This window comes from Frieseomelitta varia, unplaced genomic scaffold (assembly GCF_011392965.1).
Source record: "Frieseomelitta varia isolate USP_RPSP 00005682 unplaced genomic scaffold, Fvar_1.2 scaffold_735, whole genome shotgun sequence".
Classification (NCBI taxonomy): domain Eukaryota; kingdom Metazoa; phylum Arthropoda; class Insecta; order Hymenoptera; family Apidae; genus Frieseomelitta; species Frieseomelitta varia.
The window spans coordinates 274746-287415 of NW_025110518.1; the positions used below are offsets into that span (position 1 = coordinate 274746).

General features: G+C 35.6%; 2 protein-coding genes across 4 annotated transcripts in view; one reads left to right on the plus strand and one right to left on the minus strand.

The window, feature by feature from the left end:
• Positions 1 to 8551, minus strand: part of LOC122535537 (ras-related and estrogen-regulated growth inhibitor-like) — a 73793-nt gene extending 65242 nt beyond the window's left edge. Inside the window, exons 1-2 of one of the 2 annotated variants that reach the window (XM_043667164.1) lie at positions 8312 to 8551; positions 5922 to 6078 (exon numbers count right to left, since the gene is read on the minus strand). In XM_043667164.1, the coding sequence (XP_043523099.1) occupies positions 5922 to 5982 (61 nt within the window). In that variant the 5' untranslated portion in view covers positions 5983 to 6078; positions 8312 to 8551. Of the gene's footprint in view, positions 1 to 5921; positions 7082 to 8311 lie in introns of both variants that reach the window. The other variant, XM_043667163.1, reaches the window with a different exon arrangement.
• Positions 8552 to 8683: 132 nt separating this feature from the next.
• LOC122535536 (sperm-associated antigen 1) lies at positions 8684 to 12490 on the plus strand. 2 transcript variants are annotated; one of them, XM_043667161.1, is made up of 11 exons: positions 8684 to 8822; positions 9364 to 9534; positions 9700 to 9973; positions 10072 to 10282; positions 10417 to 10578; positions 10646 to 10773; positions 10859 to 10962; positions 11049 to 11730; positions 11801 to 11924; positions 11988 to 12158; positions 12240 to 12490. In XM_043667161.1, the coding sequence occupies exons 1-11, from the start codon at positions 8800 to 8802 to the stop codon at positions 12317 to 12319; spliced, it is 2130 nt and encodes a 709-aa protein (XP_043523096.1). In that variant the 5' UTR covers positions 8684 to 8799; the 3' UTR covers positions 12320 to 12490. The 2 variants fall into 2 exon arrangements, with proteins under 2 accessions (XP_043523096.1, XP_043523097.1); XM_043667162.1 differs by lacking the exon at positions 9364 to 9534.
• The last annotated feature ends 180 nt before the right edge of the window (positions 12491 to 12670 follow it).

The following is a 12670-nucleotide window of genomic DNA, read 5'->3' on the forward strand; positions in this document are numbered from 1 at the left end:
TTAATAATTATTAATAATCATTAACGTGATTCACATGGAGCGATTTCTCTCTCTCTCTCTCTCTCTCTCTCTCTCTCTCTCTCTGTCTCACACGCACACGCACACGCACACACATCGTGGTACCCACAAAGACCTGCATTCACAATACGATGTTCGGGGCGCGTGTTTTATTCGCCCGTTCTATCATCCTGTTTGGTTATTCATATTTGTAACTTCAGGGTTCGACCCAGTCGTATGAATCAAGATGCACGAACGAGGCTTCAGGCCTCGTGAATTCATCTACGATAATAAATCGTCGCGAATCGCTGATTCACTCTTTATATGCTCATTTATGCGCGCTCGCCTCGGACGCGTATTTCTCGAAATAGACGCGAGTGTACGCGCGAGTCGGAATTTGTTTCTCGCCCGGAGAACAAAAATCCGCACGGTTGCTGAACTCTCCAGAAACATCCGTTTGTGAAATATTGAAACAACTAGCCAAATATTTACGAGCGTTCCTTTCTTCAACGCAGCTGTACGAGCGATGAATTTAAATGCGGGACGGGGTCGGGAGGTTTTTTAATTGTTGGAATTGACTCAATGCCAGGGGATAGAGAGATCTTTTCCCTCTCCGCTCGCTAAATCGATAAGATGAGACGAAGATGAGTGCTCCGTTAACATTAGCAGCTAATTTCAAATGTATATTCACGCTTGAATCATTGTAATACGACTGTAATATAAAATAACGAAATAAAAAGTATCCTAATATTGATAGCAGTATAAAACGATATAGAATTTAAAAAATATTATATTATATTTTACGCTACAGGAACTCAAAAATATTAGTTTATAAAAAATTTCTTTCTTATGGCTGAGCATATAAGTTTATCATAATTCTAAGCTCTGTATCCAGGAAGATACAGAATTAATACATGATAGAAAAATTTCAAACATGCAAGCATAAAACGGAAGAATGCTGTGATATAAATGCTGTAGTAAAACCAAACCAGAAGCGAGAAGCATTAACCACATCCACATAAAACTGGAAACTATTAAACGCTCTATATACTACGGACATAGAAAATTTATAAGAACGTTGAACGCTATAACGCAGAATCGAAGGATGCTAAAGTACGATAATGCGTGAATGAAGGATGCTAAATTTTATTTTGCTTGAACGCAAAATGTTAAAGAATATATCCAGTGTTCTGTCACAAAACTAGCGAATATGAAACTTACGAATATGATACTTCAGTGGAGAATATAAATGAATCAATAATAACTAAAAACCTTCGCTCTTCTTTGCCGTTAACATTTTTTCAAGGTGTATAAAAAAAAAAAACGCATTAAAAGAAAATTTTTGCACGATTAAAGTTAATACAAAATTGCAAATATTTTTTATTTGCATATAAAGAAAAATATTCACTTTGTGCGAATAAAGTTGACATCGAATCGGCAATATAATGAATAAGTTATATCTATAAAGATATTTAAGAGAGCAGTTGACTGATACTACATAAAGTATACCGTTTTCTGAAGAAACTATTGTCTTCAACACGTCGATCGTAATCTTGGACACACACACACAGCGAAATGTGCTTAAAATTAGCATTTATTGCGTGAAGATTTGTTTGTGACAGCGTGTCCCATTCTCAATTTTATTGAGAATCTGTAGGAATTTTTAAAGCAAAAAATATAAGAGTGATGTACAAATGTCTATCGACATCAATCTTTGCATGATTCAAGAGAATCGAAAAAGTGGAATAAAATTCATTTCCTGATTATCGTCGATTATCCTGCCTTACCACAAGGTAAACAAAAACCCATTGAAGCTACAGTCTGAAAGTTTAAAAGTAAACGTCAGCAAATTATTATAAAAGAATTTCACTGCGAAAAACACTATTCGTGTTTGCTTCAATCGTACAAAATGTTCATTCTTATATATATATATTTTAATGTTAACGGTACTGAGAAAATATTTGTACAAAACTAGCGATTAGCGGTTCGATACATGAAAACCAGGAGCGTTAAAATTCACGACATAAAATTGACAAAAAAAAAAGAAAAAAAAGAAGAAACATTTAACGTGGAATCTGAACTATCTGACGTAGAGTCACAGAATGCTAGAGGCTCCGTTACGGAATATTATGCACAGAATATTAAATAGCGGTTATTAATAAATGGCCCTGCACAAAGGCAAAGAATATAGAGAGGCAGTGTATGTGCGTTGTTAAACGAGATGAAATACGACAGAGAGTCGGATCAGTGGAATAAACCGACTACGTATGGAACGACAACGTAAGGAACAAGAAAGGCGACGTGACGCTTTTTCTCAGCTCCCGTCTGAGCCACACTTTTTAACGAGCTGGTAATAAAGTGAACCGTTCAGCCGAAATGAATTTATGTATACTTCGCGCGACATGAAAATGTGCACCGGCTTCCAATTGCCACTTCAATAGGCGTTAACGCAGATAAATGGCCACTAAATCTCCTCCACTTTCACAATGCTTTTCTATTAATGTATTTTACAAAATTGTTGTCGTGAAACTGCTGCTGGTCAACCTTGTTACTTGGCCACGATAGCAATTTTAACATTTCCCAAAGTTTAACCATCAAAAAAGTCAATTTTCAATTTCTGACTAAATCTCTACTGTTCATTTAACCGGTTATTATTATTATTATTATTATTATTATTATTATTATTAACTATTACAGAAAAGAAAAACCATCATCTCGAAAGAAAGCAAATCTAACTAACGCGAATCCAATTGCGAGATATATTCCCAGTCTTCTTGTACAAGTCGAAAGTTACTAAAAATACCCAACTCAAACAAAAAGGTCTAACAAGGTGAAACGGAAAAATTGGTCGCCACCTGACGAAGAAACGCAACCGATTCGATGCACGGCGCGATTCGCGTTGTACCTTGCGTGGAACGTATGGAAACTTCAGCTCGCCGGAAGCCGATAAGGGTAGAAAAAGGCACGTTCGGTGCGTAAAGTTGGCATCCAGAGTCGAACAAGGCGGGTATAGAGCGTGGCTCAGTAACATAACGGATGTATCGGATGTCCAGATCTCTCAACCTGCTGCCGTGCAGAATTTTTCGTGGCTCGCAACGACCCGCTGACCACTCTCCTCACTTGATATCCGATAACGTCCACGGAGGTCCTTATTATACCCAGCAGGACACAGCCTCTCCTTCTCACGACTTTTACGGATTCTCTCCCGGACCCGGGAATATCCGCTTTCCGATCAAACGTTCGTTTGGCCACGATGGAACGTCGAAGAGAAACGAACAAGGTGTATACACGGCGAGAATTTCACGTAACATTTGAATCATAAATTAATGGCCAGCGAGCATCGAACGTAATCATTTTAAAGTTAAAGCGGAATTTACGCATCGTGGAGAGAAAAGTTCAATAAGGGGAGAACAATAAGACTCTAAAGAATATTAGAAAATAGGTTTCTCTAGATTCTCAATAGGTTTTCAATGAAATTTGATGTGTTGTAATCTTTCTGTTATTAATTCGCGTTAACATTAAAACTATCAAACTAGTTTTCATCCATAATAATTGTGTTTCAGTAACAATGTAGGAACGAAGCGATATAAAAGACTTTGGAGATACACCTTGTACTCTGATTTTTCATACAAGTTCTATACTTCAATCGTCAATAGTCTTCTAATATTGAGACAAATATATCTCTGCATTTTTTTATGGTATTTTTAAAAATAATGTAGTTTTCTTTCATTTCGAGTCTAAATTGAAAGAAATCTATCAATATGGAACTAGTATCTATTATTGTAGTATAAAATTTGTAGTATAAAACTTGCTTCTATGTAAATAATTATTCCTGCTTTAATCTTTGACTGCAATTCAGAGAGATGAGAGTTTCTACTTACATTAAAAATTTCAACAAATCATTGACTATATCGTATCGTTAATTAATTTTTATAATATAATTATCTAATCTGAAATGCAAATTATTGCAGAAATATAATTAAATTTCACAACTAGTATGACTATTCCGAAATTTATCGTCATCACACTTTTGATTAAATTCTATAAAACTTACACCGTTTAATTTTACGCTTGATAACAAGTTCATCGTCCTCGTCAAATTACACGGTAGACCAGTATATACAAGTTTTTTTTTTCAATCGTTTAACAAGCTTTTCTCTAAACTACTAAAAGTGTTTAATAGCACGTAATCAGGCTTAATAATATATAATTAATCATGATTTCATTAACGAAAAACCACTTGTGATACCAGTCGTGCAACCACGAAGTATTATTTTGTTCCTTATCGTGAAATACCTGTCCCTATTTACCATGTCCGCATTTTTGCCATTAAACGAAAAATGAAATGATGATGACTTCTATTTACTGAAATTAACTTTTTTTATACGAAGTGGCACGTTAATTTTTTTATTATTTTACCAACTAATACATAGATAATAATTACTATTATGTCAAAACTCTAAGAAAATATAGCAATGTGAGACAACAAACTTCGGGTGAGATGGTTCAATCTCATTAGTTATTAAATGTTAATTTTTAATTGTACCTATATTGTATCTTGATCACAAACCATATTCCCATTCTTTTTATCTGTTTTTATTTGACAAATAAGCCAAGTTGACAGATAGCCAGTTATATAATGTGTATAATTGCCTAGTCTCAAAAATTCCTAGTCTCAAAATATCCTTTAAATATATTTTTTTAAATGTCGATTATATTTAAGATGTACTAATTCTTTTAAAAATAGTAGGCTATCACTCCCCGACTTACTCTATATTCCTTTGTCGAAATCCTTTAAAATTTTGGTTAATTTTTAAGATGTTAAGATGTATTAAATTAATATCAACAGATATATCACTCGCTCATTATAATAAGACTTGGAATACTAAAGCTCCGGCATAAACGAGAAATTCAAATTTCGCACAAAGGCGAATAATCTTAATTTCTATTCGCTTGTGTCACATAAGAATAACGTTTGTTATTTAATTCAATACAATTTTATTCGATTTACACGCACGATCATCTCGATCACGATATCGGTGGACTTATTAATAGGATTAATTCCAGGGTCGGTGAACTACCCTCATTGCCTTCGTTTGATCGCTTTGTACGCATCGTACAACTGCCCAGCTAACTAATGCATCGTATTATATCGAAGACTATACGTATTCATCTTAACGGCACTTTCATTCAATCCGTCGCCGCGGTATTAGATAGACGTGCAGAAATTACACGCTTTACACGACACAATATTAGTACTGCCCACTATAATTAATACCTCTCCAATACACTTATATCTGTACACCTTGGTACGTACGTATGTATACTTTCTCATAATCATGACACAATGATACGTGCTTTTTCGTTGCTTTCAAGTTTGGCTAGGTTGTACGATTAAATCAAGAATTCGATTAGTATTATAGATAATCACAAAGCAAGAGATTGTAGCGATACTGGAGGCTATTCTGACAGTACAATGCAAATTTATTCGCTAATAACACGCTTGACACAAGCTGAATACTTTTATAGAGAAAAAAATTTTCCAGTTCGTTCATTCGTCCGATTTTATATGAATAAAGAGAAACTCAATATGACATTTAAGATATTTTTAAGATATTAAAAGACATCTTAAAGTGATTTAAGAAGATATTAACAAGTATATTAGAAACTGTGAACGAAAAAAAAGTTTCTAACAGTAATGCTCTACTTATACGTACATATATTTATATTTCCTTTCACTCCATATTTATATTTCAAATTCGATATCGAAAGAAGAAAATCGTATTTCGCTAATCGATTACGGAGCGTTAACTAAATACAGCTCATTTCGTGCAATTGCTGTCTACAATTTTATCGACAGCGCCACCAAAGCAGTGTCGCGCGCGACGAATTAAAAAATTGAGATAAAAAAATTTTTAGGTTACCTGATTTCCCGACTCTGGGGCCGCCGAGGACGACCACCCTGATCCTGTTCACGTTTGTCATCAGACGTAGATGTTAGGTGTTATTCGAACCCCGCTTGCACATCATACACTATCCGATTAACACTGTTCGTATTGCTTTTCACTCGATCTGTAGTTTCTATCGAGTCAAGGTTCATTCACATTACGCGTATGCAGGACGAAAAATATTGCAAATAAATGTTTACAGACACGAAGAACACGTCATCAAGCAACTCTCGAAAAGTGTAATATTTGTTCACAGATAAAAAAATACCGTGTCTAATCTTTGTCTCGACCTTCACGAAGTAACGCGAGCATTTCCTTGTATACTTATAACGAGTCAACAAAAATCGAAGGCTCCAAGAAACGAAGATTGGTCGTCTGGTTTGTACACCTCAGTTCCACTATCTTTGTACGAAGTTTCTGTTTATTCACAAAGCAATCGATGACGCTCGATTGCTCGCAACTCGTAGCACGTCCACTAATCACGTTCAAACCGCAGGGACAACTTCACACAGCATAGGTTGAAAACGCAGCATTCATTCCAAGCACGCGCTCGCTCCCCAATGGTGCGATAAAACGGAGTTGAGTAAGAGCAACCTTTTTAAGACACATCGACGACACATCGATCTTTCGAAACGTCGCTCTCGAATGCGATTCACTGGCTCGACTGCGATTTACAATCTTCACGCGGTCTCAAATTGTGACAGCCAATTTAAACGAGTATGCAACCACGAAACCGAGAGAGCTGCCGTATATTATCGGCCGAGCAACAGATAAAACACGATCTCTGAATTTCCTTCGCTCATCGCCGTCTACGAACTTCCAGGATCCTGCACCGTACGTCGCCACGAGCATCCCTCGAAATTTCGACTTTTTCGCGCTCGCTTGAAGCGTGGCGATGATGAACAACGTTCGTCGAGAGTCTCCTACTGAGACGTTGTTGTTGGCCGCTGGACAGTCAAACAAAAAAATGCCACTTTCTGTCCCTCGATTTCTCTCCTTTTTCCTTTCGAAAACTTCACTTTCCACGGGCTACCGCGACGTTACTGCATCTTCTGGACCACGGCGACAATAATTTTGGCGGACGTGCAGATTCCGGTCACACCGCGAGCAAACATGCGGGCCAGTGCGCTGACACGCTGCGAATAATAACAGAAGAAACGATTCAAGAAATGCTGCCTTGCTAGTTCCATTTATAACGGGTCGACGGCCTCCCTCCTCATCTCTCTTCTCGCTTGGCGCCGCCAACGTCGGGCTCTCGTCCGGATTACGAAAAAAAGACTAGAAGGCGCGCGCGCGCGCGCGCCACTGCCAACAGCGGAGCAACACTCACGCTCCCTCGACGGACAGACGAATACTGGAAGCGAGAGGCGCGCAGAACTAAACTTCAAGCACCGCCCACGTGCTCTCCTCGACGCAATTCCGTCGTCGCGCCGCTCGAATTTCTTTTCCCTCGTTTTTCTTTTTTCTTTCACCGAATTTTTCCAGCGCGTACCTTTTCCTCCTTTCTTTTTTTCCCCTTTTTCTCTCTCTCCGTTTCTGTTTTTCTCTGTACTAAGGACACAAAAACCAGCGGACAAATCACCGTTTCGCGCGTAAATGCTGCTTGGAATCGCGTTAGAATTCTACGGAACCTGTTGTCGTGCATAAGAATCGCGCGCGCGGTATTTTCAGATCAGGAGAAACACACCGCGCGTTCGTCGGAATTATTTTCACGAGACTGCGAGATTTCGCGTCGACCCCATAAAATCGTGTCGAGCATCAATTTACGTTTCGTTTCTTTGCCGATTTAAGTCACGTTCAGATTAGATAACACGCTTTGGCGTCCGTCGTACAAACCGCGAGTACGAAACGACGATCTTTTTCATCCAGAGATCAAGCGATCGAATAATCGTGAATACTTCATACGCCTGAATTTATCGTATTTCAGTATTTACATATTTGTTTATTTCAGTATTTACATATCGAGTGCGCGCGCACACTTCTCAGCGTTTCCTTTACAAACAATCCGTACACCGACTGAGCTCGCTTAGCCAGATTTCAAATATTTTATCGCCGAATTATTTTAGCTCCTTTACGAAGCCCGTTCGATGACAGATGCCCACGGTCTTACGACGCACTTCAAGCGAGAAGAGATTCGTCTTCAGCATGCAAACGCTATCTTGAATTACATTTTCAAGATATAATTGAACAGTAACGGAGTACCATTAAATTGTCTATTGGCACAACCTCCAGAAGGTCGAGTAAAAAGTCGACTAAATATTAATCAGTGAACAGATGTTACACGTATTTACATACTTCGTGTTGACGACAATTGCCACCTGATACAATTTGATACAGAATGTAGGAAAATTCGCATGAATAAATACCTGGTATTCCACTTGTGACAACAAATTTACTCGACGAAGAATTTCACAATTTGATCGACTAAAATTGTGGTTCACCGTTGTTCGTGTAGGATTCTTTATCGTGCTAATGATACGCGCGACGAGACAAGGGAAAATTCACTGATGAAAGTATACGCGAATGAAAGCGAGCGACGATACGTGACAATGTGCGACAAAATATCTCTACACCGAACTCACCGAGCGCTCGCCGGCGAATGCTCGTGTCGAGGCGCCTCGCACTGTCTAATATGCACTCTCCAGCGTGCCCGCTGCATGCTTCGACCACGGCATGGCGTACTGCTTCACGCTACAAGATGACTGCCGTGTTAACAGGTAAGCGGAGACCGATGCCCGAGCGTTAGTATGCAAGCGCGTGTCCGCCAATACAGGTAACTACGCAGGCGCTTACTCATATGGCTACGACAATTTTTTTTCTACTTCGAATTGTCATGTTCGCATTATCAATTTGAATGGAAACGACTCCTTATCAAGGGTAATTTGAAAAAGATTTTGCAGTATTATTGTTTTCATCGCTATTGGCGTGTTACGTAAAATACAATTATTATGACATATGTATCATGATGTATATTATATAAAGCTTTAAGGCATTTATTGAAGTTAACTGTAATTGGCAGACACCTACAAATCTAATTTCGTTATGTTATCAAGATTTTGAAACATAAAAATACACTTTACATAAATAAAATTTCAAAGATTAAAAATATTAAATAGTTTCCTTACTTGTCTATTCTATTATTTGTACTAGGATTTTAAATTGAAATGATAGAACAGGTACTAAATGGTGTATTTATAAATGATCAAATAAACATACTATATGTACATACATACGTAAAGTGTTGTATATTCATCTTTCGTTGGAAACGCATCATAAAGAAGATTCCCTGTGTTATCGATTGAGCCTGATACACGTACCGCGTGGATAAACTATATAAAACTAAGAATTTAGTATGTGTGTGCCCATAGCAACGCAACTAATTAGGTTCTAACAGAGGTATATTTTTTCCAACGAATAGTATTTTATCTGGTATCATGGTCGAGACTAATAAAGACGTGGTTCGTAACGCGAAAATCGGACAGAAATCATTGCTCGAAAGATATGATATACCGGTCGAGCATCTTTCGTATGAATACATTTCTGAATGTACGAACGCAAAAAAGTTGGAGCGCATAGTAACTATACTGCGGTAAGTAGAAATTATAAATCGGCGGGGTTTTCAAAAGCTGCATCTTACTGAATCCCTGTTTGTATGCTTAATTTCTAATATGGTTAGTTTTAAATATGTTTTTATGTATGTAATTTGTTAATACAATGCAACATGTTTAATATTTTTATTATATTATATTGACAGTTCCGGTGAGGAAGGATATTATCCAGATTTAACAAAGCATGCAGAGAACCGCTTGTGTGTTATTAAGCCAACTAGTATAATCTTAAGAAAATCAGAACCCATTCTGAAACGTAATATGTTAAAACCAAACGAATCTAAGGAAATCGATAAAGATATTAATGATTGGATGTCTGAAATGCAAATTCGAGAAAAAGACTTAGAGGAAGGGAAAGCTGCGATACTAGACTCTCCCGTCACACCGGATATTCGGCAATTTAAAGAAGAATCTGTAAAAGTATAGCCTTCTCGTTATATTATTTTAATATCAATTCAAGATCAACGCGTGTAATTTCACTAAAAACATTTCTATTTTGTTTCTTTTAATTTAATTAGAAAAATTCAATAACAAACTCGAAAAATAGTAAAAACAAACGGATTCGCTCATGTGATTACGCTGCTTGGGATAAGTATGACGTTGATACCGAATTAAACAAAATAGATATACAAGATGAACAACAAAAGGCTGAAATAAAAAGACTGCAACAGAATCAGAAAGAAATTGTTCAGAAAAAAAAATTGGAGAAACATACAATTATTAATAAATGTATGTATTCACTTTTATGTTGAATTACATTTATAGATTACATTTGTGAATTACATTTTTATGTAAAACCAAATCATCTATATATTTAAGACAATATATGAAAAGAATAAAAAGTGAAAATATGATGTTATTAGCGACATTGACAGGAACTGAATTGGACGTGATGGCAGAACAGGAAAGGGAGAAGGGAAACGAGGCTTTCAGAGCTGGAGATTATAAAGAAGCGTTGGAGCATTACAACACTAGCATAAAAATGAATTCAAATATAATTACATACAACAATCGCGCGATAACGTGTAAGAAAATTAATTTCATTTATCTTGTTAAAAAAAAATTCGGTCGAATTCAGTTATATTTTTTCAGACATTAAACTTCAACGTTACGACGATGCTCTTAATGATTGTAACGTAGTACTTAGCGTAGAATATACGAATATTAAAGCACTTCTTCGTCGAGCTGTAAGTTTAGACCATCTTGGAAAATCATCTCAGGTATTCAAATATACATATATGTATCTGTATACTTTTTCTCTAAATATAAAAGCTTTTATTAAACAAAAGTACATATAATTACTAGGCATTGGTAGATTACGAAGCTGCTTTGAAAGTAGAACCAAATAACGCAATAGCGATTGCCGGAGTGAAAAAATTAAGGAAACCTTGCGAATCTAAAAAGATAAGGTATAATAAAAAAAATATATGTATATATATATATATCTTTTTTTTTAATCGTTAGAATTAACATTATTTAATTTTGATATTCTTAGAATGACTATCAAAGAAGGAAAAACGGAGAATATGAATAGAAAACCAACGTCAAATGAAATTGAAGAAATAAAAAGTTACATTCCACAATTTGGCTCAAAATTGAATTTGTCAAGTAGTATATGTTATTGTGACAAAGCACCAGGTCCGTCACAAAATTTAAAACCGAGACCACATATTAAAGCTGAGTATTGTCTTGAGAACGATGACATAATGACAACAGTTAAAAGTTCAAAAATATCTGAAATTGTTCAGAATGTGAGCACTGAAGATTTAGTTTCTCCTCCTAATAATTGCTCTTCCAATGTATCTAAAGTAACTCAAGAAAAAAGTAATTCTACTTCAGCCATGAAACAGAAATCAATTTTTTCATTTACGAGACCTCCTGCACGAACTAATTCAGTTGTTATTGAAGAATTACCTAATGAATTTAATAACAATAATGCGAATGTTAAAACCAAATCGAATAAAACGGTTGCAAATAAAAGTAAATTCGATGCTGAAGTCGCAAATAAAAATATGTCTAATAAACAAGTTAGAACATCGGATACTAAAAATCTTAATAAAAATAGTGAGCAAAGTGACAATTTGAACAATAAATGTTACAAGATGTCACCTAGAAAGGTAAAAGTAGCGGATAAATATAAAAATAAAACTAGCAAATCGGAGAAATATATTTCAAAGGTATATAACTAATAATGAAAAAGAAAAAAATTAGTTACGTGATAAACATGTTAATGTGACATATTTTCAGGATTTTGATAATATCGAAAACGGGTACGAATTTATGCGCATATGGCGATCATTGAAAAATGACACTGACTTAGAAGTATATGCTCAATTGCTAAGATCATTAGACACCAATAAATTAAGTTCAAGTTTGTATCTTGTAGTAAAATACAGTACGTATGTACAATTTTTATTATAAGGAAATATTGTAGTTTTAGGTAATGAATTGGATGGAAACATGTTCAGTATCATTTTACATTGTTTGGAACGGCATTTTTGTACATCCAACGACACGGAGCTTCTGAATAACTTTTTGACATCACTCTGCCAAGTAAAACGTTTTTCAATTGTGAATATGTTTATGAGCAATGAAGACAAACAAGGTACTCACAACGAAAATTTGAAATCGTATACGAAAATATAGTATTTACGTCATTGTTATTACACATACCTTTATTTTATAGTTGTCAGAAACATACTCAATTTCTTACAAGAACATGGGATATCAGGAATTTCATCACTGCGACAAATTTATTGCATTTAAGAATATTGCGCGTGTTCGCACTTTTAAGATATTTTGAATTTTATAGTGACATTTCAACAATGAGTACCAACTTTATATGTTCTAGTAATAATACATAAGGAAATACACTATGATGATATTGTTGTCTAATTTTATCAATGATTATACACAATTAAAGTGAATTATTTTCAATTGAATAGAACATTACTTAAACATCAAAATTCTTAATTTTTCAATTTGATTTACACTTCACTTGATGAATTTTTTAAACGATTTGTTAATTATTTCTACAACTTACGCGTTCTATTTCTGTCACTTGAGGTTTTAATTTCTTCTTCGTTAAATAGGTATGAAATTATACAATACACGTGT